Source organism: Balaenoptera musculus, chromosome 11 (genome assembly GCF_009873245.2).
Source record: "Balaenoptera musculus isolate JJ_BM4_2016_0621 chromosome 11, mBalMus1.pri.v3, whole genome shotgun sequence".
Taxonomy (NCBI): domain Eukaryota; kingdom Metazoa; phylum Chordata; class Mammalia; order Artiodactyla; family Balaenopteridae; genus Balaenoptera; species Balaenoptera musculus.
In genome coordinates this window covers 5,715,612-5,742,494 of record NC_045795.1, presented here as the reverse complement: position 1 = coordinate 5,742,494, position 26,883 = coordinate 5,715,612, and the positions used below count along the sequence as shown (strand labels likewise).

General features: G+C 50.9%; 1 protein-coding gene across 2 annotated transcripts; it reads left to right on the top strand.

Moving 5' to 3' along the window:
- The first annotated feature begins 1,829 nt into the window (after positions 1-1,829).
- On the top strand, positions 1,830-26,680 carry TXNDC5 (thioredoxin domain containing 5). 2 transcript variants are annotated; one of them, XM_036869059.1, is made up of 10 exons: positions 1,830-2,119; positions 5,480-5,629; positions 10,553-10,658; positions 14,562-14,658; positions 16,983-17,098; positions 18,478-18,564; positions 19,143-19,286; positions 22,196-22,278; positions 23,796-23,925; positions 25,016-26,680. In XM_036869059.1, exons 1-10 carry the CDS (start codon positions 1,854-1,856, stop codon positions 25,136-25,138), a joined length of 1,302 nt encoding a protein of 433 aa, XP_036724954.1. In that variant the 5' UTR covers positions 1,830-1,853; the 3' UTR covers positions 25,139-26,680. The 2 variants fall into 2 exon arrangements, with proteins under 2 accessions (XP_036724954.1, XP_036724955.1); XM_036869060.1 differs by lacking the exon at positions 1,830-2,119 and adding an exon at positions 4,253-4,277.
- The last annotated feature ends 203 nt before the right edge of the window (positions 26,681-26,883 follow it).

Genomic DNA, 26,883 nt, shown 5'->3' with positions numbered 1-26,883 from the left:
AGGAAAGAGGTGGCCAGGAATACTGTGAGACAGGAACCAAAATCTTCAGTGAACGGGGAGTGGGGAGCGACCCGGAAGAAGTTAGATGCTAGAAGTGGGTGGATGACCGGAACCGGAAGAGCGATGGGTGCCCTGTTCAATGGCATCCGTGGAAAGGGAGCTGGTGGTTTGCTGGAGGAAGGAGGAGAGAGGGTGTGGAAGGAGCGATGCGAGCAAGGAAGCCCAGCTTTTCTTCCCAACTCGGAGGGAGTCAAGGTGTGAAAGACAAATATCTAACACTTGCGAGGGCTCCCGTGTTTCCATGTTTGTATTAAGATACGGAAAGTAGCTGATACGCTAAGAATGTGTGCTAATGCTTTGGTGGAAGAGTTGGGAGGTCTGAGGTTGGAGGCACATTGGGATGGGAGTCTGGCTAATACTGGATTTTTGGAGAGGATCCCTGGGCTTCCAGTGGTGAGTGAGTTTCACGGGACAGAGCACGTGGAATCACATAGCTAAGGGCCTTGAGCGGCAGTCTGGGGACTCTGTGTTTTACCCTGTAGGTGGGGGCTGGGGGAGGGTGTTCACAGCAAACTGTCATGGTCAAAGGCAGGCTTTGGGAAAGTTAACTTTCCAGCCTCGTGAATGAAAGAGGCCGTTAGAAGGCTACTGCACAGGCCAGGATTAAGGTCTGATCAGGGTATGAGCACTGAGAATGGTGGAAAGAAATGGTATTTGGCTTGAATTGTTGGAGATAAGGGAAAGGAGGGAGTAATTGGGAGACGATTCCCATGTGTTGAGTGTAACTGGTTGGGAGAATCGGTTTTGAGGGGAAATTGATGACTTGGTATTTGGCAAACCTTGGTTGAAGGGTGAGTAGTGGCCGGAGCAGTGTAATGACAGGTGAATCACTGGGCGCTTCCCCTGCCGTGCCAGCAGTCACTGCCTGGGATTTCCCAGACTGAGGATAAATCAAGGACAAGCAGGATCTCAGGAAGCCACCCAATGAGTCTCCTGATTTAGCTTCCGATTCCTAGGGCGGGGCCTAACCTTCAATTACCACGTGCAATCAGGCGTGCGCCTGCAGATGTGAACTGTGAGGTGCCCGATTCACACGATTCACACCTGGGGAAGCCTCGCAGTCTTTACACGGGAGGCAGTGCAGCCAGAGTAGGCGTGTCTTTATAGCCTTGATGCAGTTGGGGAGTTAGGGCACCATAGGACGCCAGCCAGGCCTTTTTGGAGGAGGAGCCCTGCGGGATTAGTGTCTAAGAGGGCGCTTTGAGCTTTTCTCCTTCTCACCCTCAAGGTAAGGCAGGGCAGGGCACACCCGCAAGGGTTTCTCTTGTTAAGCGGGTTTTCATCACGTCCCTGAGCTCAGGCCCAGAATCACAGTTGAGGTCCAGCCAAGAATTTGACTCATTCAGGTGTAAACCCCGCCCATTCTGCTCAGTTTCCTGAATTCTGCTGACAGCAGCTCTTTCTTCCTTTTGCCTGAAATCCCAGGGGTCTTTGTGTACGTTGAGATGAACCGAGGCTGACATCCCCCTCTGTGGCCTCCCGGCGCTCCAACACTCAGCCCCGCTCCAGGCCAGAGCGGGCAGAGCCTGGGTTTGGGGAGGCGCAGCGCCCCGCGGGAGTAACCCAAGCCGTCCCGGGAAGTGCTGGAGGCCGGGCACGGAAGGCTGTCGGGGGCCCGGACCCCCTCCTTCCGCGGGCTCCCAGCCAGCACTCCGTGCGCGCGCGGGCCCAGCCTCCGCCGGAGCGCGGGCGCGCGCCGGGAGGGGCGGGGCGAGGGCGGGGCCTCTCCGGGGCGGGGCGGGCGGCGCGGAGGTAACCGGCGGCCGCGGCGAGAGCGCGCCCAGCCAGCCGTGATGTCTGCGCGCGCTGGAAGCCTCCTCTCGCCGCGGCCCCGGGCCCTGGCGCCGGCCGCGCCTCTGCTGCTGCTGCTGCTGCTGCTGGACGCCGGCGGCGGGCGCGGGGGCGCCTGGGCCCAGGAGCCGGGGGCGGCGGCGGACGGGCTCCCCGCGGCCGACGGCGGGGACGGGGAGGACCCGCACGCCAAGTACCTGTACACGGCCGACATGTTCACGCACGGCATCCACAGCGCCGCGCACTTCGTCATGTTCTTCGCGCCCTGGTAACTGGCCGCACCGCCCGCCTCGGGCTCCGCGGGCGCGGGTCGGGCCCGGGCCCCGCGGGGGGCACGGGGCCGCGGCCTGGGGGCGCCCGGCGAGGGGCTGAGGGTCTTCCGGGCCGGGGGGCGGCACGCGCCGGGCGCTCGCGGCTGACGTGGCGCGAGGGCCGGGGTGGAGCAGGAGGGGGCGGTCCCCGAGGGCCGAGCCGGAAAAGGCCGCGGCTCCGGCTCCCGCGCCCCCTCCTCCGATCCCCGCACCGGGGGAGGGGAAGGGGTCGTCGCCCTTCGGGGCCTCTGGGAGCTCAGAACCCGTCCGTCCCCCGGCCCCAAATTTCTGCGCCGGCCGGAGGCAGCGGCCTGCGGTGCGCCGGGACCCGGAGGCCACGTGCGGTCGCCCCGGCGACCAGGCGCCCGGCGTGCACACTTGGACTTCGGAGGCGGTTCGCTCGCCGCACGGCAGACCTCCGGCCTGCGGATTTAATTGAAACACAGGGACTCACAAGGCGTGATTTCCCACCCTGCGGGAAGGGGTGGCCCAGGCAGAAGAGGGTTCCTGCGCTCCCCCGGGGGGTGGAGAGCAGTGCGGGTTCTGGGGGCCCGTCCGCAGCCCCGGGGCGGTGGGGAGCTGTGCTCGCGGTGACGGGAGCCACTGGCCCCGGACCCAAGGCCGTCCTCTGGCATCTGCTCCTCTCTGCTCTCTTGGGGCCTGGTCGTCTGCAAAGTGTGAGGTGGGAAAAGTCACTACGTTGAGCAGCCGGTCCCCCTCGCCGTGGTTCTCGGCGGCCTGGGGGGGGGCTTTGGTGTGGCCTCGGTGCCAAACCCAGAGACACCTGCCCTGTGGGTTGTCCTACAGAAAGCCTTCCCGTCATTCGCAGGGGCACAGGGACTTGAGTGCCTTCCTCCTAGGGCCTAGATGCCCGCTGAAGGGGGTCCTCCGTGGGCGGAGCAGACAGCCAGTCTTCGGGCCCAAGGCCCTTTGCAGGCTTTACTGCAGAATTTGGCAATCTCCCCCAGAGCGGAGGAGGCTCCTTGAGATGTGGGAAGGGGATGCAGGAAAGAATAGGGAGAAGATGCCCAAGAAAAACGGCCTGTTCAGAAAATGTGCTGGTGAAAGTTGGAGGAAACTTTTTGTCTTCCTCCCCATGTTCAGATGACGACTGTATTTCAGTTCATTTGGAGTTAAATCAGCACTTTTGGTCTGGGTCAGAGCTGTCCCATAGATGAATTGTGTTTCCAGTTCCCAAGAACCAAGAGTTGAATTTTTAGAACTACCAGTGGTATAGAAAATACTTTGTAGTGTAAAATAATGGATATCGATAGTTACTTTGTGAAGGGTATTCTCAGAGTAGCTATTCCAATTAAATACACTACTTAAGTGAAGCCTATTTTTGTGGAATAAATCTGCCCATGGATTTTTTTCCTTATATTTTAAAGAAAAACTGACATGTAGACATCGTAGGTCCGTGCAGTGCCAGTGGAGTTTTAATTTTGGAGTCTCTGTAATACTCACCTGCCAGTCCTGGGCTGAGTGAGGGAGAGGACCGGGCACTTGGTATTAAGTACATTCCTTAAAGTAATGTAGTGTTTCATTGTGTGTGGCTTATAGACTTTTAGGTGGATGCTCCCAGAAAAAGTAACTTTTAAAGTTTTTGTTTGCTTCTTAATAGTCTACTGTGAAATGTTTAAATAGAGATGTGTGGGTTTCTATGACAACATTTAAAAGTTAGACTTTAAGAGCAGATTGGAGCTCAGATGGAATACACTGTGGGCTGCCCCTCCTCTTTCCATTTCAGTTTCTGGAATGTTGGGAGCCCACGTGTGATTTGGGGGCAGGAGCTAAAGAAAACATTGATCTGTGTGTATTTGCTCTGACCTGGGCAGAGGCAGGGTTGTCCTACTGCCGTAGATCTTGTGCCAGCATCAGGTAATAGCTTCTCTATGGCCAGTTTTCAGGTCACATTGAATCTGGTGACAATGAGGTCAAGGTTGGAGCCGCCTCCTCGAAAGGACCAGGTGGCTTTGCTCTGTTATGTGACCACAAACTGCCTCTGAATGCAGCTGCTGGCTCAGAGGTTCGTGCTGTAGCCCCAGGGGTCCAAACCCAGACGTGCCAACTGCACGGCACCCATGGATCCATCACCAAGCGATTGCCAAGCGCTGAGTACGTGCCAGACACTGGGGGCAGTTGTAGAAAGGGTGACGCTTGTCTTCTTGTACCATATATACGTAAATCTAGCAGGGGTTTTCCCTCACAACTGTCTTCCAGAAAAGAGGGATTCCTATTCTATTTGAACCTCTTATAAAGCGGGATTCTCTTCTCTGGCCAAGAAAGTGCTTAGGGAAGACAGGTTAGCTTGAAGCAGCATTTTCCAGTGCTTCCTTTAGGTGCTTCCTGGTGAGGTCATCTGTCAGAAAAGAAAAGAGGCAAGGAGATTTAACACTGATTTTATTGAGAAATTATTTTGAGGATGAACTCAGTTATTAAGTGTTGGGTGTTCTCACCACACTTTAGAAAGCAATACAGCAAGTAGTTACATCATAGACATCATGAATACACACTTACCAGGTGAATGGGGAAAAGACCCCCACATGCCATAATGTTTGTGTATAGTTAAATTCATACAATGAATATTATAAGTGTATGTTTGCGTATATCAAATTTAGAAGTTTGGGGTGGCCATAAGCTTTTTTTATGCTTCTCACTGGAGAGAATGCAGAACTGATTTCATTTCGAGGCCGCCTTGCATTTGGAGAGACTCGGTTACATGGTAGAGGAGACCTGGCCGTAAAGGAGCCATGGCGAGGGAAAGTGCTGAGCCACTGCCACAGAGGCGGAGCGAGGGCGCTCTCCAGAAGAGGGAGAAGAGAGTGGACAGCACACAGCCTGGGAGTCAGGGCTGACTTCCTGGAGGAAGTGACACCCAAACTGAACAAATAGGAATGAGCCAGGTGGGTTTAGGGAGGAAGTGTCAGAGACAAGAGTGTGCTGATTCCTAGGGCCCGGCCAAGCTACGGCCCTTTCAGCAGCCTGGAAACTCAGCAGCATGGCGCAGCGGTGAGCAGCAAGGGGAGGAGGCACAGAGGTCAGGTGGGAGGTCAGCAGGGCCAGATCGAGGGGGATCGGGCACAGCGCCTAGCTAAGTTTTGATTTCACGCTGCGAACAACGCGGGGTCTCTCCGGAGGGTTTAAGCAGGGGAGCAAGGTTCTGCAGACACTGTGAGCTGTCCGGCTCCGTCTCCACTGCAGCGTGAAGAAGGGGTTGGATCAGAGAGCCCCGCTGCCCTAGGGGACGGCTGAGGGGGTGGGTCAGGCACCCTCTGACCCCGGCGCTCAGCGTGCTTGTTACTGTCGCCTTGCTACAGGTGTGGACACTGCCAGCGGCTGCAGCCTACCTGGAACGACCTGGGAGACAAGTACAACAGCATGGAGGACGCCAAGGTGTACGTGGCCAAGGTCGACTGCACAGCCGACTCGGACTTGTGCTCCACCCAGGGCGTGCGCGGGTACCCCACGTAAGTGACGGGCGCGCGCATCCTGTATCCGCCAGGTCTTCCTCGGCTTTTTGCCAGCCGCGTTCGGCCAAGAAAGTTCAAGCTAAACTTTTGGCACCTTCTTTGTAGTTCTGAGGAGTGAGGAGATGCCGACTTTGAGCAGGCATTCCCTGTTGTTAGGGAAAGGTTATGTTTACACTGTGTGTGTGTTAGGTGCCTTTTTTTTACTTTGTTTGGGAAAAGCCTTTCATTAATCAGTTGAGTTTTCCTGTTTATAAAAGAACGTGTCTACCAGACAAAAACGGCATCCTCCATGAGGTCCTGTCACGTTTGACGTTCACATGCACGTTTACACGATGAGCACCGACTGTCATGAATTTTCGTCTGAATTTTTGGTCACTCTGTTAATTCTTAAGCCTCCTTTCTAGAGTTATTTCCCACGTGACTAGCACACAGGCTGTTTTTGTTGGAAAGAAGGTGCAGCCGTTCTGACAAGTGATACTTGCTACCTACTTCCTTGACAGTTAAAATAGTTTTTTGGTTTTAAGAACAGAAATTGAAACTGGCTTAATGAACAAAAGAGGGAGCTAATTTGAAGGCTGTTGGGGGGAGCCTCTGAGACTCGGCTCCATGGGTTCGGAGGTCTGTCTTTCTGCCCTCCCACCCCTTGAGGTGACTCCCCGCTCGCATCTCTCTGTTGCCATGGTGGACTTGGGCCCTTCGCCGACTGGCCCAGCTTGGATGGAGTGTTCATTCCAGAAACCATCTTTGTGACCCGAGAGGCAGGATCTTGTCGGAAGACGGCAGCCCCGTTCAGACTCAACATTTACTGGTGGAGTGAAGAGCACTTCTCCAAGAAAGGGAAGATGCTGTTTCCAGAAGGATGGGGGAGGGGTTGGGCACTGCAGGTCCCAAAATATTTGTTCAGATTGACAAATGAAGTCAATCCTATGGGAAACCCGAGCTGATCTTCAAACTTGAGAGGCCGCATGGAAAATGGCAGGAGCTCTGGGCTGGAACCTGGATGCCACGGTTTGGACCCCAGCTCTACCGTCTACTTATCCTGCAGCTCTGGCCACGCACGTTCCTCAACCTCTGAGTCTGAAGTAGGATGCTGACACCCACCCCCCCATAACATTGCCGTGTGTAATAACATGTGTGTAGATACCGATCTGAACATACCCAATAATGTTAAGGTTTCCTCTAACCTTTGGAGATTTGGCATTTCCATAAAGGGCTCTGGAACTCTTGGTCTTTGGTGACTGCTTGCTAGTGTGAGCGCAGTAACTCAAGGGTACATCAAATCAGAGCAAAAGAGACAAAATTTCCTGCTCTACGTACCTACCTGTTGGCATCACTGTCCTGTGCTCTGCTGCGTTGCCTTTAAAGTAAACTCTGCTTGTATGAAGAGCATCCCAAGGAAGCAGCCAGTGGGAAGTGGGACCAGTTACCTGTTGAGAGCCTGTTACTTTCAAGGCGCAGGAGCAACAGAGATGGGTGGCCGTGGTGTCCACTCTTAAACAGCCGGCTGTGTGTGGCCCTGTGGCTCTGTGCGCCGTAAACCACTCCATAGGGAAGGTGAAACAGGACCAGTCATAGGGCTGAGAGGACAAGTGTCAGGGAGAGAGTTGAGGGTCCCGCCTGCACCCAGTCACACGAGCTCCCTGGCTGCAGCATGAGTTACTCCACAGATGCTGTTCGCAGATGCTGAAAGATCCATGTTGGATCAGGTGTCCTGATTTGTGTTTTAGAAGATATGGTCTCCCCGAGAAAACCATGCATTGGTTTTGTGTTGTTAGAAAGAACTATACAATACAATGAGCTCCCACTACGTGGTTCGGGAAGGAACCTCGTGACCGTCACAGCCCGGGAACAGATTTTTTTCACAGAATGCAGGAGGTAGGGGCACGCTGCATAAAATGTAGTGGCCTTAGGGCATTCATAGATGTACCTGTGTGAGCTTTTACTTCGAGGGATGTTTCGAGGCCTGAATCAGAGGGTGATGTAAATGCCGAGGCGGGTTGCGGGGCGGGGTGTCAGCACATTAGCTTTTATGTCATCCCTCCCCTGTCACCTTTAACTGGAGTAAAGGATTGGAGAGGGAGGGAGTTTGGGTTCCCAGGTCCCTGGAGAAGGCTGCCTGTGCTCGGGAAGATGTTTTGAGGTCTTCCTGTTGGGCCACTAAAGAATCTTTATCATCTGGGAAAACGCTGGCAGGGGCAGGGCTGAAGGAGGTTCCCTAGGGCTGCCATGCAGAGTGCCACTGAACAGAATAGAAACGTATTCTCTCGCGGTTCCGGAGGCCAGAAGCCCGAAATCAAGGCATCAGCAGCGCCGTGCTGCCTCTGGAACCTGTCAGGGGTCCTTCCTTGCCTCTTCCTGGCTCCTGGTGGTTGGAGGGCAGTCTTTGGTGTTCCTTGACTTGTAGAAACATCACCCCAGTCCTTCTTCTTAACTTGGCCTTCTGCCGTTTGCATGTCTCTCTCTGTGTCTGAATTTCCCCTTTCTATACCTACTGGATCAGGGCCCACCTTCATGACCGCATTTTAACTTGATTGCCTCTATGCAAATCCTATTTCTAAATAAGGTCACATTCCATGGTAGCGTGGGTTAGGACTTCAGCAAATCTTTTTGGGGACACAATTTGACCCATAACACCATCTCATCTATAGTAGTAGAACTTCCATCATGCCGTTTTCCAGAGAGACCCAGCAATGTGGATCTTTTCCCCCGCAGTCTCCTTGACTGAGGAACAGATCACCAGGAAAACAAGTGCCTATGTGGAGGTTTGGTAACAGCAAAAGAGTTTGGGGCTGTACTTGGGGCATGAACCCCATGGCCCGCTCTGCATTGCTGCCTTCATCTCCATCTACAGTGAGAATGAAGTCAGATGCCCCGTGAGGGAAGCTGTGCCCTCCCTAGGCTCTATGAACTTAACCCGAATCTCAGACTTGAGCTGGTTAGAAAGATTTTTAATCCAACAACAGGAAGAGATTTTAAAAATCAGTTTTGCTTCGCTCAGTGTACACCACATGAGGAAAAAGTCACAGATTAGGTTTTACTGCATTTTAACCTTAGCAAAGAAATGGAGGATGGGTTCAACAACGCCTGGTCTGATTTCTGATTTTTTAAAAATTCTTATATAGGTTTATTGTTACAATTAATATTTAAGTCTTCAGATTTTCTTTCTTTTTTAACATCTTTATTGGAGTATAATTGCTTTACAGTGGTGTGTTAGTTTCTGCTGTATAACAAAGCGAGTCAGCTATACATATACATATATCCCCATATCTCCTCCCTCTTGCGTCTCCCTCCCACCCTCCCTATCCCACCCCTCTAGGTCGTCACAAAGCGCTGAGCTGATCTCCCTGTGCTATGCGGCTGCTTCCCACTAGCTATCTATTTTACATTTGGTAGGGTATATATGTCCATGGCACTCTCTCACTTCGTCCCAGCTTACCCTGCCCCCTCCCCGTGTCCTCAAGTCCATTCTCTACGTCTGCGTCTTTATTCCTTTCTGATGTTTTGAGGATCCACTCGTTTCCATCCGGAAGCGCTTTGGTGGAGGGAGGCACTGGGGAGAGAGGGAGGGAGTGGAGAGGGACAGTAGCCGCCTCTAGTCCTTTGTGGGCACAGCTTACGTTTCCAGAGCATCTCAAGGTGGTGGATGCGGGTGTTCACAGTCTGAGAGCCTGCTTTGGGGTCGCTTGAAATGTTAAACATCATGAAGGAAGGGACATACTGGCCAAATCGAGTTAGATTGTGTCTTTTTGTGATGGTTATATGAGTATAAGCTGCTAGGGAAGGGGACATATATTCTTCATTGGAGACACATTGGGATGTCCCCTAGCCCATCACAGGATCTGAGCTTCTGGGTGAGGCCAGTAAGCCCATTTTCACCTGAATGCCTTCTACAGCCAGTGTGTTGGTTTTCTTGTTTGGTGTGAAACTTCATTTTAAGACCTTTGTGGGACTAGCTATCCAAACCCACAGTTTGATTTCTGCGTATCTTAACTTCTCGCACTCTGACACTGTGCATTGGGCATCTCCTAACAAAACCCACGTATGTGCCAGGAAGCGTTAGGGGTGTTTTAGATGAGTAGGCTCGCCCCTGAATGCTAGCCTGTGTTTCCTGTCAGTAGCCATATTTCCCCCTCCATCCTGCCACCTTCTATTAATTCTGTCAGTAGAAGAATTATTCCCTCCCCTTCCCCCATTCCTTGATGCCTTCTGTTAAGTTTTATCTAGACCGTGTTGTCCCGTCACCAGTGGAGTGACGCAGGGTCTGGACGTGTTCATCTCAGCCTCTGGTGATGTCTTTGCTCCCCTCCAAAGGCAGAGCTCCTTGCTGTGTCTGCAGATACCTAGTATGTGTGGAAGATAGAAAAGATTCCTTCTCTGGGGGCAAGTGAATGGGGCGTATCAACCAATGTCAAGGTTGTCCTTATAGTTGGAAACTTGAACTCTCCCAGTAGCTGGATAGTCACGCGTTGTAAGAGTTGAATAGCTGACAGTGTATCCTGGAAATACATTTACTGCAGAACAATGCTATTTCTACTATAAGTTGTAAGTTGTTTTTCAAAATGCAGAACATAAAAACTACTGAAGCCGAGGAAGGATAACAAATATGGGGCAGGGGAAAGCTAGAGAGTTCTGCACACCTGAGCCCTCGTAGCTTGGGGTTTAACTCATGGCCTGATGTGTTCACCCCGGTTTTGTTTTTCAAGAATAATATAAGAAACTTCTAAAAGTTCAGGATTAAGTGAATATGTTATCGCCTAGAACATTCCTTTCTCTTCCAAGTATTATCAGAGACGGGCAGGCGTGTGCTGGCTGCAGACACCTCATGTTTATGATCGTTCCACTAACCGAGTTTGCTCCCTGCTCAGGGTGGTTTGAAGTGCTTTAAAATCTACTGCACCTAATCCTCTGTTACTCTTTCAGCTTGAAGTTTTTCAGGCCTGGCCAAGAAGCTGTGAAGTACCAGGGTCCCCGGGATTTTCAGGCCCTGGAAAACTGGATGCTGCAGACACTGAACGAGGAGCCCCCCGTGAGTGCACACAAAGCCGCCCCCTCTTTCTTCCTATGTTTTTGGGGTAGTCAAGAGGCCAGTTTAAGTACCATCTTAAAGCAACTTTTATCATAAGTAAAGATTCACTTTTCTTCTCAGTTTTTATTGTGATAACATACACACACTATAAAATTTGCCCTGTTAACTATTTTTCAGCATACAATTCAGTGGTATAAATACATTCAGAACGTGGTGCCAGCGTCACCACCATCCATGCACAGAAATTTTCCGCCTTCCCGAAGGGGAACCCTGTCCCCATTAAACACCAACTCCCCGTCCCCCTCCGCAGTCCCTGGCGCCCAGCACTCTACTTTCTGCCTCTGTGAATTTGGCTCCTCTAAGTACCTTATGTAAGTGGGAAAAGATGAACTTTTAACAACTCTTTGTCATGGAGAAGTTCAAACAGGCACCAGAGTAGAAAGAAGAGTCTACTGGACGATGGGCAGGAGGGTAGGGAAGATGGCCCCGCGGGCCCGCCCGAGCTGCGACAGTGGTTCCCATTTTGTGGGCCTTATTTTGTCTCCCCTGCTTCCCCGCCCCGTGTTTGGCTGCACAGTCAGTGTCATTTGTAAATATTTCAGGAGGCAGCCCACAGATGAGGACTTGCTACTTTTTAACGTACCCTCTGTGCCCCCTTCACATGTAATTCAGCTCACAGTAATTCCTCAGCACCCGAGATGGACTCGTGGCCACCCAGGGTCAGGGCCAGGGCCTCGCCCTTCCTCCCCCGGGACCTCGCTCCCGAGGGCGGTACCCACAGTGTGACTTTCCCTCTCCTTCTCGCCCTCAGCCCCACGGCCCTAAGTGGCTCTGCTGACAGCAGAATTCAGTACCCTTCATGCTCTCCGCGTCTTAATGGCCTTCCCCGCTCTGAGGATAATATCAGGAAATTGTGGAAACTGTATGATTTCTGAGATTTTTTTTTTAATTGAAGTATAGTTGATTTACAATGTTGTGTTACTGAGATATTTTTTAAAGACATAGTTATATGTAGAGTGTTAACGAAGAAAAACCTGTAATCCTCCTCCAGCTGATGTTAGGAGTCTTAATTTTGTTACAAATCACTACCATCGTGAGCCCTGCAGTTAAGTGTCCCTTCGTGTGTGGTGCTTTCGGATTAATGCTGAATGCTCAGGCCCACAGAGGCTGAGCTGTATTTTGACGGGGATAGAGAGATGGCCAGTGTTCCCATTGCTGTACGTTTCTGATGAAATATTAAGAGCATCTGAAGTCTTTGAATGGAATTTCCAGTTCAACACTGGACTAGACTGGGGTATTGCATCAGGTAGGCGTTCCCTGACCTGAAGGTTGTCTGTGCTCCAGGGGTCTTTTGGGGGCCCTGATGCTGTCGGTGTCATCTTCCAGGGTGTGGTCCTTCAGCTGTCCCCCAGATTCTGTGTAGAGGTCACAGCTAATCAGAAACCCAGCTGCTTCCCAAGTGCTACTTTACCTCACATTTTTAAAAGTTTAGAACCACATGGAGAAGAATGTCGGCATACGGTATTGAATAAGTGTTGACCAGAGAGACGTGTCTAATTTTAGGGAACAGGGAAAACCACAAACCTCGCAGAGAGTAAATTTGCATCTCTGTCATGGCAAGAAAGCTGGAGGAGCAGGTGTAACTTTCACATACATTTAAACTTCAAGTTTTTTTTTTTTTTTTTTTTGTGGAAATGTCCTCTGAGGGGAGGAAGCCAGTTTTGAAGGGGAGTTCATGGTCTCCAAAAACATTTAAAGTAAACTTTTCAGCAAAAAGCCAGTCTTCTATGATGACTTTATTCAAGAAACCATCCGCCAGTGTCAGGGTGGCAGAAAGACTTCATCTCAGGAGCCGAACGTCTTTCTGGGGAGCGGAGCCCCAAGCACAGGCTGGGGACGCGGCAGCCGGGCTGAGGCTCACATCGCCATCCTCAGGGGGGCACCCTGGGGGCGTGGCCACACGGAACCCACCCCTCCCCACCTGAGACCTCAGTTACCCACTGGCCATATCTTTGTGTCTCAGAGCAGTGGGGGGTCTCAGATCATTGCTAGAAATGATGACAGGGTGCCGCCTTATAGAAAAGTTCAAATATTCACACTTCATATTGCAAACCGAAATTCTTTTCAATATGAATTTTGCCTTATAAGCAAAAACTTTTTAAAAACTTCTCCATCTGTATTTATATCTAAATAACTTAATATATACATTTTCATCTTTAAACAGGATAAATTTAGATTTTTCCTTCCTAGCATTATGGCAGTATTAAAGGAAGTCAAAGAAAAGAAAACCTGCCATTTCTTAAATTTTACCCCAATTTTAATATTTCCGTGTTTCCTTCTGTATTTTTTCCTTAAACAGTCATAATCAAATAAACATGGTTCATTTCATTAACGATCTTTTTATATAGTTGAATCATCTTTATCACATGGATTTGCCATAATTCAGCTCTTCTCTGTCCATGGATATTTAGGTTATGTATAATTTTTCTGTCATCAGAAATGCTATAAGAAACATTTTTATCTTTGTAAAGGACGTTTTTTATTTTCTACTTTGGAGTGACTTTTTAGAATATATTCCCAGACATAAAATTGCAAGGCAAAAAATAAAAAAGCAAGACCACTTTTATGGCTCCTGATGAATACTGCCAGATTGCTTTCTTGACTCTGTAAGCCCACATTGTCACCAGCCCGGGGAGAGGGGAGGGTGCCCATTCTGTGATACACTGTGGTGTTCCCAGAATGGCCATCCCTGCGTGCCACCAAGGGACGTGCTCCTTTGGTACCATAAATGGACATTTTACTACTGCAAGCCCTTTGAACATTTTATACAGGGTGACATATAGTCTTTTGTTTCACGTTATTGGAACTTAACTGACTGTTCACTTAGCCATCACTCTTGGGCATCCTTTTGTCTGGGTACTTAGCACTTTGAAAGTTTTGTCAAGCCAGCAGTGGAAAAGAAAACTTCATGGTGCTTTACTGCCCAGCTTTGAGCTGTCAGCACTTTGAAAGCTTTTAAAGACTTAACTTAGATATTCTTTTTAATAGAAATATGGACCGCTAGATAAAAACTGAGTAATACACACCCACGTGTCTATAGCACAGTGGGGATTCAGTGGTCTTCTCTTCACCTCTGCCTGCAGGCCGTGGCTGTGTCGGCCTAAACAATTGAGACATTTCGAATGGTGTGGTAGAGTGGTTAGTAATTAGTTGTCACACTGGTGTCTGCCAGGTACTGGAGAAACGCCACTTCTTGTCCATTCACTGTGTGTTTCTGTCCCAAACTTAGCCCCATGAACTATATTTTTGCTTAAAAGTGCAGCCCATGTTTGCCCTGTGGTTTTCTCTTTGCTGCCTTCCATCCACCTGAATTTTCTTTCTCGTCACCTTTTCTCTTTTATCAGCCCTTCAGAGTTTTACCTTCCTTCACAGGTTTTCTTATGTTTGTGTAAAGGATGGCCGGGCCCTCCTGTTCTCTGATGGTTTTCTGTTCCCTGTTGTGTCCCTTTTGCTCCCTCTGTGTCTTTGGGGGCTGCTTCCTTCTGTATTCTACAAGACGTCTCAGGTCATGTTTCAAAGGATGGGACAGGGTGCTGGTTTGGGGTGGCCCATCCTTCAGTTTGTCTGCTCTGTTGGGTAGGGTTTGGGGACAGCAAAGGACAGGTTGGGGCAGGGAGGCCGTCACCCCGCTGCCTGGAGCATCGGTCCTCGAGCATTTGCCGAGGGTGACAAAGTCGCTTCTTGCCCGGGGCGCCACCTCAACACAGCAGCGTCCCTCGAAGCCTCAAGGTGGCAGGGGAGGGAGGAGAGCATAGAAGGTTCCAGACAGAAGCCTCCATGGGCTCCACTGGGTCTTCACACACACACACACCCAGTGACTCTTGTTCCGTCTCTTCCCACCAGACGCCGGAGCCCGAGGTGGGGCCGCCCCAAGCCCCCGAGCTCAAGCAGGGCCTGTACGAGCTCTCGGCCAGCAACTTTGAGGCGCACGTGGCACAAGGTAGGCGGGCGGGCGCGCCGGGTCTGCACCTCTGGGCACCCCTGCCCGGGCCATCCTCCTGGGGGGCCTGGCTTTTCCTCTTGCCGCTTGAGGGCTCGTGGGTCGCAGCATGGGTGGCGCTTGTCGAGAGCTTCTCTCCCCCAACCCCGATGACATCAGTGTGTTTTTTTGTTTGTTTGTTTTGTTTTGTTTTTGACATCAGTGTTGAATGCTCTTCCTCTCGGAGACGATTTCTCCTTTTGTCTCTGTCCTTAGGGACAGGCCAGTTCTAATACTAAGCTAAAGCCTCAGGTGTGGAAAGCTCACTGATGGTGAGTGGGTGCACCTACTTGTGTACTGGCTGGACATTGCGTCCTTGGAGAAGAATGTGTTTATGTTAATGTTAATCATGTGCTTATTGACCTGAGGCAGAAACAAAGGTTTCTCTTACCTGTTTAAACCAGAATTTATTGGGACCATTGTTACACACGAATCGAATCAGCGTAGGTGTTCTTTACACTTAAAATATTTTTTGATACCAAATCTCATTTTTTGAAAATAGTCTCCTAAATGTCAGAATGACCTGAGTACGGTTTCTAATGTGAATAATGTATAAGGCCTTTCTTCACGCGTTCGGAAGCGTTGGCTCCGCAGTGAAGGGCTTGAAAGTGAATTCAGCCTCCTTGCTGACCTCCCCTCTCAGATGCTGTCATGGAGAGAAATCCTCCTGGGAGACGGGGTTGGAAACGCTCTTAAAAGGGCATAAAATTGTGTCGGGCCCTGAAACTTCCTGCTTGCTGGGAGTTGAAATACACCCCGTTTAAGGTCTGACATCGCTTGTTGTGATGCTTTCAGCCGTTTTTAATTAAAGGCGGCTAGTTCATTGGTACAGATGCTCTGACAGGGCTTCTATCCTAAGGGGAGCCGCTCTAATTTGAGACGGGCTTGGGCTCCCTGCAGGATGCGCTCCCGGAGCCACCCCGTGACGGACCGCCGTCCGAAGCCCAGCCCTGACCCTCCCTGAGCAAGTCGCCCGCCAAGGGGCCGTGTCCCCACACGCCGCGGCCTCGTGCTGCTGGCATGAGGGTCTCTCCTCGGAGAGCAGTGCGGCCCCGCCCTGACTCAGCTCCTCTTGATGCTCCAGGAGGCCCTGGACCTCCTGTCTCCACCTCACAGCACAAAGTAGCGACACACCTGTCTGGAGACGTGGTCTCAGTCTTGCAGATCAGCTGCTCATGTATATTTAAAATGTTTTTATTTAAATTTCTTAATTGGAGTGTAGTGGATTTACAGTATTGATTTTGAAGCAAGTTTTTCCCCATTTCCCGCGAACGCATCATTGCCGCGGGGACAAGGTGCCGCCGTGAGCGTTGCCATGGCAGAGTCCGACTCCGAGCCTGAGTCACACGTCAGCGTCCGTTGGTTGGTCCTCTCCCTGGCCACAGCCTGATTTCGGTTTGGTCTCAGCCTGACACCGTTTTGGCCCTAGGCTGGTCAAGGTAGAAGAGCCGAGATAAAAGTTTTCAGTGCCTAAATCATGATGTTGTGAGGCTTGTTTTTTTCCTAGCCAAGGGAGTGACATTCAGTCTTTTTGGATCTTCTATCTTATTGTGAAATAAAACCCAGATACAGAAAACAGTGTAGGGTGTAGTGAATGGTCATAGAGCGGTCACCCAGCACAAGACAGAAGACTGCTCGCTTCCCGTGCCCCGCCCCCCAAAAGGCACTGCCCTGACTCTAGGGAAACCGCCGCTTGCTTCATGGTGTGGAGTACAGTTGCCCTGCCCACGTCACCCTGCTGTCTCTGTTCCCTGTGAGTTGGCCGTTGAATCTAGGGACTTTATCACTTTCTGTTTGATGTTTTGGGGGGTGTGAGCAAGACTGCATAGCTGGGAAGTCTGTGATGTCAGTGGCCTCGTCCGTCACCGCCTAGAGCCGTAACTCACGAGGGATGCAAAGCCTGCTGCTGTAATCCAAGCATCCCTTCTTCATTTTTACAGCAAAAGAGACACTTGCCCTCGTTTATCACTTGGTTGTCCGGCGGTGCAGTTCACGTGGGAAAGACAGGCTAAGTGCCTGATTCTTTCCCTTTATTGCCCGTTTTCCAAATAATGAGTTGGGTCCCTATTGTCCTCCAAAGATGACAGATTAGTTTTTAAGGATCGTTACGAACTCATGGATAGAGACATATTTGATGGGGAGTCACTTTTTACCAGTTCAAGGGTTCATCCTGAACTGAGCTTTGCAGGAGGACAAAGGTGAGATGCTTCCATTCACGCTCTAGTTGGGTGGATGTAAATCACACTCCCTCTCCCTTCCCCTGCCTTCCTCCCCCGCCCCCGAAGGAGACCACTTTATCAAGTTCTTCGCCCCGTGGTGTGGCCACTGCAAAGCTCTGGCTCCGACCTGGGAGCAGCTGGCTCTGGGCCTTGAACATTCCGAAGCGGTCAAGATTGGCGAGGTAAGTGAAAGCCCTTATGAAACCGGAAATAGACCGCCTTTGGCTGGATTAATTAGCTGAGTAGCCCATTATTCATTCTGTGCACAAAGTCGCAAACTTGATTTATTAATTCCATTTAGCGTGCCACTTGATAATTCATTTCACCTTCACAGATGGCAGCCTGGTTTCGAGCGTGCTGGCTTTTCCACAGTCTAGAGATAAATTATGGCTTTGGCTCCTTTGTTTATTTTGAAGCAATGGCCAATTCTGAATTGGCAGCCCCAGAGCCCTTTCTGCAAAGATATGGGGCAGAGCCTTAGAGAACGTTCACTGGACGTACTTGGAGACCATCCACATTCGAAATCACCCAAGAGCTCTTTCCTAAAAGGACCTTCGGCTCTGCGCTCACACCCTGTGTGCAGCCTGCGTGGAGAAGACCCGCCCGTGGGGAGCCCTGGCTTGCCCTGCTGCCTGGAATTCTTTCCCGCTTCACGTAGGGAAGCCAGAAGTGATGCCTGACAACTGGGTTTTCGGGAAATATCTAGAGCAGCTTCCGGGCCTTCAAGCACTTTTAATCTGCCCATCCCCCAGCGCCTACCAGACACCCTGCCTGAATTGCTTTTATAAAAAGCTCATTTTCTACTTTGCCTGGGGCTGATTTGTATACAGAAGTAATGCTGCGTGTTCAGGAACTGTAGTTAGTAAGATGATGTGCCCAGCACAGTGAGATAGCCAAAAGCATAAACGTGGGATTCGGACAGACCTGGCCGGCCACCCTCGAGCAGCTTCTCCACACCTCAGTCTCCCCCTTTGCAAAACCAAGACGAGCTCTAACTGTGGGGCGGTCGTGAGGGTGACGGTAAAATGCTGAGCATGACGCTGGGCACAGAGCAGATGCCTAGGAAATTGTAATGGTTGTTAAATGAATTTTTCACTGTTGTGTGTTAAACACTTAATTTGACATCTTTTCAGTTTTATCTTTATTATATTCCAAATACTCGTATTTAAAACTCCTGAACCTGAGAATACGTTTCTGAGCTAGCTTTGTGACTGGCGTGGGTCTCTGTCCACGACAGCTGGCCGGCCCCTTCTCCAGATGTCAGGCTAGGCTCCCTTTCTCCATCTGCTAACCTACTCAGGGTAAACTACTGCTCCCCAAAAACTGGCATTTTTGAGTGAAAAGAAATCATGTCTCTAAAGTAAATCCCATCACTCTGCTCCCTAAGCTCAGGTGTATTTTGGGGTAAAGTCTCTCCAAAAGCTGCAACTTGCTGGCGGAGATGCTACAGATGGGGAGTTTTAGAAATTTTCTTTCTTTGAAAAAGTACTGAGTGTCCAAGAGCCCATTTACCAGGAAGGCTCACGGAGAAACTGACTGGCCGCGTGATCTCTGTTTCTAGGTTGATTGCACACAGCACTATGAACTCTGTTCAGGAAACCAGGTCCGAGGTTATCCTGCTCTCCTCTGGTTCCGAGATGGCAAAAAGGTACGTCTTCAGGTCTAAGTGTTGAGACAAGATGTGTGTCTTAACCACGGCTGAGTGGTTTAACAGGGGTGGCGCGTTGCCAGCACAGATTGTTTGGGCACTGGTTTAAAGGAATACGCATCACGGAGCGAGAATGTCTTTCTCTTTGTTGGTAAGGCCTGGGTGGTTGAAAGAAACCATCAGGCGTCATGCACTCCCGAAGCATCTCAGCTGGCTCGGGTTAACTCTAGAATAAGCCGAATCGACGGTCCTAGGGTAACTGCTCTGATTACAACCTTTGAGAGGGGTCAGCGCTTGCTCTTGGTAAGGCTCTTACGCCGGCTTCGTCCCTGGCCGATGGGCAGCGCCCAGACTTTGGAAACCCTTAGCTCTGCAGAAGGAAGGCGCTGTAAAGTTCTTTGCCCAGAGCCAGACTGCGGTTGATCACCTATGCTTTGCCTTCTCATTTGAGCAGCAGACACCCCAGAGCCGGGACACCCAGACAGAGACGTCCGATGGGGGCGGGTCGCGCGTGGGCAGGTGGAGGGTCGGGGATTCACAGCCCTGACGTGTCTCCGTGTGGCCCGTGTCCCGGACAGGTTGATCAGTACAAGGGGAAGCGGGATCTGGAGTCGCTGAGGGAGTACGTGGCATCGCAGCTGCAGAGCACGGAGCGGGGTGCCCCGGAGCCCATCCAGCCCTCGGAGGCCCCCGTGCTGGCCGCCGAGCCCGCGGCCGACCAGGTGGGTGCACGGTCAGCTCCCGCCTCCCAGCGACGGCGCGGGCACAGCACGCAGTCATTCACGGGGTGGGGGGGCTGGGGTCCACTTGCCAACACAGCGTTTCCTTGAACTCCTTTTACATGCTTGTTAGGGGGTGAGCGTAGACAGAGCTTCCCTTTAAAGAACCTGGAGTGGGTGTGAGACAAAGGATCCTGCGAGCATTTGGTGTCAACGTTTCTGGACAGTTCTTCCCTTTGATTCAGCACTCACTAACTTGAAGGTATTTGCTGTGAAAGCTGGGCTGTTGCCTCTTGGGCCCGTTCTGTTCGTGTCCATAACTTGCTGCAGTCAAGGTGGTAAAGGCCCCTGAAAGAGCTGCGGCAGAAAGACTCTGCGCGTTGGAATGTCAGAGGCAAATCACTGTAGGATATTTCATTCGTCCAGACGATCGCTGACTTATCGAGGTGTCCTCTTCATATATTCAGAGAGTGTAAGGTTCCACGTTTGTTGGTTCTGCGTTTATCAAGCCCTTGTCGCGTTCCAGCCACTGTCCTAGGCCGCCAGGACACAAAGCGAATAAGGTCGTTTTCTGCTTGTGAAGAGTGGGGGGGTGGGAGGGGGAGACACGCGAAGATGTCGGCGCTGCGGCGCGGGCGGGGCGGGGAGGCAGGGAGCGCCACCAGACGGGTGAGGGTGAGCCGGTGTCCGCTGGAGAGCCGTGGGGAAGGCCGCCTGCTGGCGGGAGTGAAGAGGGTGCGAGGAGGCCGAGGGCACCGTGCGGGACGCGGAGGGAGCCGGCAGCTGGCCTCCGGAGGGCCTTGTCCGCCAGCCGGGGGTCTCAGGTCTGCAGGGAGCCAGTGGAGGGCTTGGAGCCGATGTGGACTTTAAGGAAGCCAGCTGGCCGCAGCCTGTGTGGACAAGACAGAAACCGCTGTATCTGGAGAGGAAGGAGGCGGGGACGGCGGGCAGGGGTTCCAGCTCCCCCTGCGCAGTCGGGATCGGGGAGGGGAGGGAGAGACGGGCTGGACGCGCGTCCCAGGCGTGAGATGAGGACCGGGTTGGGAGGGAGGGGGTGGGTCCATTTTCAAGGTGTTGGTTCCAGGGCTGTGGCGGTCTGCAGGTGGCGACAGGTAAGAGTCCGGAGCTGAAGCCGGATGCCTGTCTAGACGGGGAGGTTCCCGCCTCCGCTCCCGTGGGTAGAAACCGATGCCGAAGCCGTGGGTGAAGATGAGATGATTCGGGGGAGTCAAAATAGTGTTTTCCCAGGAAACCAGTGCTCGGATTTCCTAGCTGAGAACCGTAAGGCCTGTTTGTCAATTTATTTCCAAAGCCGAATCCTTGTGTTGATGCTTCAGTTCACACAACTACACTCCACGGCACGTCAGGCTCTTAGCCGGGACAGCGGGCAGGGCGGCCCTGGTCCTGGGGAGGAAGCCTCCCCGGTGACTGTCCAGCCCCAGCCTTTACAGGAGCGATCGCGACTCGCTGGGGCCGTCACGCCCAGCGCCCGGGCATCAGGCTTGGAAAAACCAGCAGCCGCCTACCCCGTCCTCCCAGGGTGGGGCTGTGATGGGCCTCCGCCCCCAGGCCCGGCCCCTAGTGGGACTCTTGTAGGTTGGGGACTGCGTGGGTGTTAGTTAAAAGTTGAAGTTTGGGTTTAAGAAGTAAACGATTTCGTAGTTAAGGGACCACGTGTCAAGGGAGCGTGTGTCATGGTGGTTATAAAGGTCACCCCACATCTAGTATAATTACATACTGTGGATGTTTTTGTCAAACCCAGAAGGGTTTCTATTTATAATAAGGTTTTCCAGCACTAAGCGGGCCTCTCAGTGAGCGAGGTGTCGTGTTTCTGGACATAAAGGTGGCAGCGTCTGGATGGCCCCCTTAGCCCCCCTGCGTCCTGGTCCCAGGCACATGGTACTTGGCGCTGGACTCGAGTGGGGCAGCCCTGGTACACTTTGCCACGTGACACATCATCCATATTCTTTTTTTTTTTTTTTTTTAATAATTTGTTTATTTGGCTGCATCGGGTCTTCATTGAGGCACGCAGGATCTTCCCTTACGGCGTGCGGGCTCGGTAGTTGTGTCGCGCGGGCTCTGGAACGTGTGGCCTCAGTTGCCCCGCAGCGTGTGGGATCTTAGTTCCCCGCCCAGGGCTCGAACCCACGTTCCCCTGAATTGGAAGGCGGATTCTTAACCACTGGACCACCAGGAAAGTCCCCATCATCCATATTCTCACGAGAGGATCACAGATCCGTTTATGGAGAAACACATAGACGTAATTCTGTGAAGAGCCTTCAAGATAGAATCGCTTTAGAGCAGACTGTCCTGTGGCACCTTTGCCCTGAATTCTCCAACCTGAGTTCAAATGAGCAGTTTTCACATTTACTTTGAATTTAAAAATGGAAAGCAGCCTGTTATCTGTAAAGCACATATTGCCTATGCTTGTGTGACTAAGGTCCTTCTATCACATAGAGAAGATAATTATGAATCTGTAGGATGAGAGCGATAGAGTTGATGGGGAAAGCAGTGTGTACAGACTTTAGGGAGGCCGGTCAGCTTGGACTTTGGTCAGTGTCTGAGGCTCCAAGCCCGGGAGGCGCACGCTTGGGCCCTGCCCACCCAGAGCCCTGGAGACAGTGGCTGCACCTGAACCTGCCTGGGCTGGCTGGGGACAGAACGCTGGACGTGTCCTGTCCCCTCCACGCAGCGTCTCCTGGGCTCAGGACCGTGGGACCGGTGATGATGAGTCACTGCCCTTTTGTGGAGCTTGTGAAAAGTGAGTTGTGTAGGTATTTGTGTGTGGCCTCGGAGCACACATCACCACAGCATTTTAAAAGATGACGGACTTGTATTTCTGCGATCCCAAAGCATGACCCCCGCTCTGCTCTACGTGGTGTATTTGAATTGTGGCTTTTCCCTCCCCCAAGGGCACTGTGTTGGCATTGACGGAAAAGAACTTCGATGATACCATCGCAGAAGGCATAACCTTCGTCAAGTTTTATGCCCCATGGTAAGTGGCTGTTGAATTAGAAACTTTGTCCTCGTGCACTTGAGTCACATCCTATTTTTCAGCTCATAGGCCAACCCTCTGGACTCAGTGTTGGGCAGATACTGCATTTACATGTAGTTATGCTATAGGGAAAAAGGAAATGTTATCGTCATATATGTTAAAGTTTGGTGGTATTCATAAAGTTATAGAGAATGAGGTTAACTTAAAGTTCAGTCTGCTCTGGAGAAAACAAAAATGGAGACGACTTATCGTGGCCACATAACACTGAAGTTTTGTGGTCTCTGGGCACTTTTCCAAATAGATGGCTTCTGGGGTTAAAAACACCGTGAACATCATGAGGTATTAATAGCTTTGCCCCCTCAGTCTCTCTGGATGTTGTAGAGAAATCGAGTAGCGCTCAGCTTTCCGTCAGAGCCATGCCGTGTGTCAGTCACCCGACCTTCGTGGCCCGTGGCCCTCGGGGACCAGAGCAGAGATGGGCTGCTTGGAGCCCGAGACCACGGCAGCCGGGATTGGCGGGAAGACGATAGGTTCCAGGATGTGGCGTGAACCACTGCGGCTTTGGATGCCCTTTAAGTCCTTTGAACCCAGTTTCCTCAGCTGCACAACGGGGAGAACGCTTTGTCTTGAAACAGCCCATTTGGAAAAATAGTGCTGAGGAGAGAGAGATCCTGTTTCAGCGCGCGCACACACACGCACGCACGCACGCATGCACGCGCGCCATTTTCGCTCCTCACTTTGTTTCATTCTGCGTATTCATGAGATACAGTAACAGCAGAGATGGAAAGTTAACGAGTGACCTGTAGGACTTGCGCAGGTTTGATTCTTAAAGAGTAGCATCACTAGTAAATAATGCCTTTAAAACTATCATGTATTTTCCATTTTTTAAAAAAAACCTAAAGCTGTCTAGATCACGTACAAGGACAGAAGAGCCCCTTTCACTGAAGGGGAGCAGGTCACAGAGGGGAAGATGGTCAGGAAGGGGGTGTAGTAACAGGTGCAAGGAGAGTTTGAACAAAACTTAGTGGCCTCAGTGCTCACACCACATCCCGGAAGCTTCAGGGAAGCTTTGAAGTTCTTTTGAACATTTAAGACCATAAGAAATATAATCTGTTTTGGCATTCAGGTGATTTTTAAAAAAGTGTTTGGCGTCTTCTGTTTTGTTTCCTGCCCGTCTCCTCCTGCTCACGGTGCATGCAAAAACCAGGGAGCCCCCAGTTTACCGTATCATAGAGATGGTTTCAAAGCTGAAGCTGTTTTCAGACCATCTTGTTGCTATCAGTCAGGTTATCGGAAAGTCTGCTCTGGCTTGGGTTTGAATTCCGTGTTTGGGATGGGAGAGGAGGGGCAGGTGCAAGAGGGGGGAAGGTCAGCGCACCCCGCGGGAGAACCTGCCGGTTTAATAAACTTCTAGGCAGCTGTCGGCTGCTTCCTACAGAAGAAACAGGCTGGGCAGTGAAATGCAGGCGGGTGAACTTGACGGGACCTCAACAAAGCTGTCGCTCTTCTGTCCCCAGGTGCGGGCATTGTAAGAACCTGGCTCCTACCTGGGAGGAACTCTCTAAAAAGGAATTCCCTGGCTTGGCGGAGGTCAAGATCGCCGAGTTGGACTGCACTGCAGAACGGAACATCTGCAGCAAGTACTCGGTGGGTCCACATGGATGGAAACTCATGGGGACAGAATTGGGGGCGGATCTCAAGTGGAGCTGTAATTTGGTATTGTGGACTCAACCAAGATAACTCATCCTCTCGACAAAGAGTTTTTTGTGTCCTTTGGGGATTTTTTTTTTTTCCATTTGAGAAGCAAAAGAGCTGCTCTCTCGAAAGGCTGTCGTCTGTGTCTTCTGTGAGCGCACACAGTTCAGAGGGGGTTTTCAGGCCTTGCTACCTGGGCGAAAGGCTGGCAGTGCCTGAGACTCTGAGCTTGAGGGCAGGGCGCCACCTGCGCGGCCATTCTCCTTGGCTGAACACTCAGCTGGCTTGTAGCCTTCATCGCACACACAGACACAAGGCAGCGCTCAGTGCAGGAGGTATTTGACCCTACACTTCCCCGAGAGGGCCACACCAATGGGCCAGGCTTGGGGCTTGGGTTCTTTATGTAACTGTTGCCTTCTTTCCAAGCTATTAGCACCATCGAATAGCCTAGAAGATTTGCAATTTATATTTTTCCATTTGTGGTGTTTTTCTTAAAACATTTTTGAGGCCTCTGGAGTTTATCAGAATAGATGTATGTAGCACAGACGTCATCTACTTACTAGAAGATCCCAGTCATTTTTTTAAATTATTTTTTTTTTTGGGTGCTTTAAAAATTTTTAAGGAGAAAAGAGGTGTGCTGTAGCTGACAAGTGTGTGTCCGTGAGGCTCTTGCTGCTACTCAGCACGGACCGCAGAGCGCGCTGGTGTCGCCAGGGAGCTTGTTGGAAATGCAGCCTCAGGCCCCTCCGTCCACACCAGCTCCCCAGGCGACCATATGCGCGTGAAAGGCTGAGACTCCACTTTAGGGTGAAGTCACTCCTTGATGCTAATCTTGAAAGTAGGTTTGGGTTGGAAAGTGAATAAAGAGCCCCAAGGCTCTGCTTTCTGAACTCTTAGGTATTTTACTTTTTTGATGGTCTGTACGTTCTGAAAATTTGACTATAGACTTCCCTGGACACAACTCTAGGATCTTTTCTGATTTTATTTAAGAAGCACTTTGGGCTGGTTTTCAAATTTTTGTTTTCGTTTTTTTTTTTTTAAGGTACGAGGTTATCCCACATTGCTGCTTTTCCGCGGAGGGAAAAAAGTCAGCGAGCACAACGGGGGCCGAGACCTGGACTCCTTGCACCACTTTGTCCTGCGCCAGGCGAAGGATGAACTGTGAGCTCGGCTGGAAGCGTCTCCGGCCTGGCCCTGGGCGGGAGCTCAGTCCTGCGGCCGCTGCCCGGTCCCTTGCGGTGGTGACTCACAGCCCCGAACGTACTAAACTTGCGCTAGCTTCTCCATGTGTGTGTTTTTTAAGCCAACACACTCCACAGATTCTTTCTTAAATTTCTCTAAGTAAATGTGTACCTCATGATCCCTTTGCAAACTAAATATTTTCAGTGGCAAGCTACCATCCATCCCCTTTAACCTTCTCTCGGTGAAATCTAAATGGTTTCCTTTGAGACTAAAATAGAGTCAAGGAAATTCCAATTGCCAGACTGTTTTTGGCTTTGCAGTAATTTTGGTGAAAGCATCATCCGATGCATAGTTTTCGAACCGTCCGCGCACAAGTTCTGGAAAGGTGGCCTTGCCTTGTGGCGGTATTGCGTTGCTCTGATCTGAAGGTCCCAGCTGACTTGTTAATAACGTGGTTGGTCCGTAGCTTGGAGCAGATTTAAAACACAAAACCCCGTCGCCTCTGGAAGAGCCACTTTCCCAGCCCCTCCTGGATCTTCTGTCTCTGTTGATACCTCCCTCACGGAGAGTGGTGAGCCATGATGAAAACAGTGGTACTCCTGACGCGTGCCTGAGTAAGATAATGCTGATGCCATAGTCTTGTGTGTGTTGATACTTGACCAATTGCTTATTACTGTTCAAGGGATACTTCTGTCCCTCCTGAGTGAGAGATGTCATTAGTTAACATGAAGCCAGAGTCCACGTGAACTTTAAGATTTGATGTCTCACGTGGAAAGTTCCACAAGGCTTGTCCCGACTATTCTGTTAACAACTCCTAGGAAGATTCTGGTTGGCTTGGCCACCTGGGGCAGGAGGACTAGATGAGCTTTCCCAGGTCTGGGTAGCCCTGCAGCCCCACGATGGAGCCCTAACCAGAAGCAGCTTCAGACTCAGCAGTCCTTTTAGAGGCCGTGTCCTGTACTTCGTCTGCCTTCGAGGAGGTCAGTCTTCTACTGTACGAAGAGTGGGATTAACTTGACCTCAGGGTCCAAGAAGGAGGGAGGCAGGGCCGAAGTAGGCCACATCACCGGCGTCCTCGTAACTCACGCCGTCCTGGTTAATAAGAAGCATGTTTACCCCCCTCACCCTTGGGAAGCAGCAGCTGTAGGACTAGGCTCCCTTAAGGTATGTACCTGGAGGGTCTTCGCCATCAGTTGCTCCTTGACCCCACCGCCCATGCTCAGGAGATGTGGCCACTCGGCACAAAGTGCCTGGTGGTTAAGGACCTTAGAAACAAGACCCCCGTCCGCTGTCCACGGCAGACAACAACAGCAGGATGCCGGCCAGCCTCTGCCTTAAAGGAAATCTTTATTAATCATGTATGGTCCACAGATGTTCTTTAAAAAAAACTCCCCACTTTCTAGAGAAGCACAATCCTCATGAGTGGATTCATCTTTGCATCATGAGTCTTGTTTTAAAAGAAAATCAAAGTGGTACAATTTGTTTACACTATGATACTTTCTAAATAAACTCTTTTTAAAAGAAAGAAGTCTGGTCTTTCCTTAAATGTTACAGCAAAACAGATATAAAATAGACAATAAATTATAGTTTATATTTACAAAAAAGCTGTAAGTGCAGTTATAGATCATAAATGTATTATTTAATCAGTTTAGTATGAAATTGGTTTCCTAGTACATGATCGTGAAAAAGACATTTAAAAAATATTCTCAGATTTAATCTGAGTCTTAC

Excerpts from the sequence above, each read along its gene's own strand:
- TXNDC5 (XM_036869059.1), top strand. The coding sequence starts at position 1,854 with ATGTCTGCGCGCGCTGGAAGCCTCCTCTCGCCGCGGCCCCGGGCCCTG. Across the intron at positions 5,630-10,552 it reads GGCGTGCGCGGGTACCCCAC|CTTGAAGTTTTTCAGGCCTG; the intron begins GTAAGTGACGGG and ends TTACTCTTTCAG. Across the intron at positions 23,926-25,015 it reads ACATCTGCAGCAAGTACTCG|GTACGAGGTTATCCCACATT; the intron begins GTGGGTCCACAT and ends TTTTTTTTTAAG.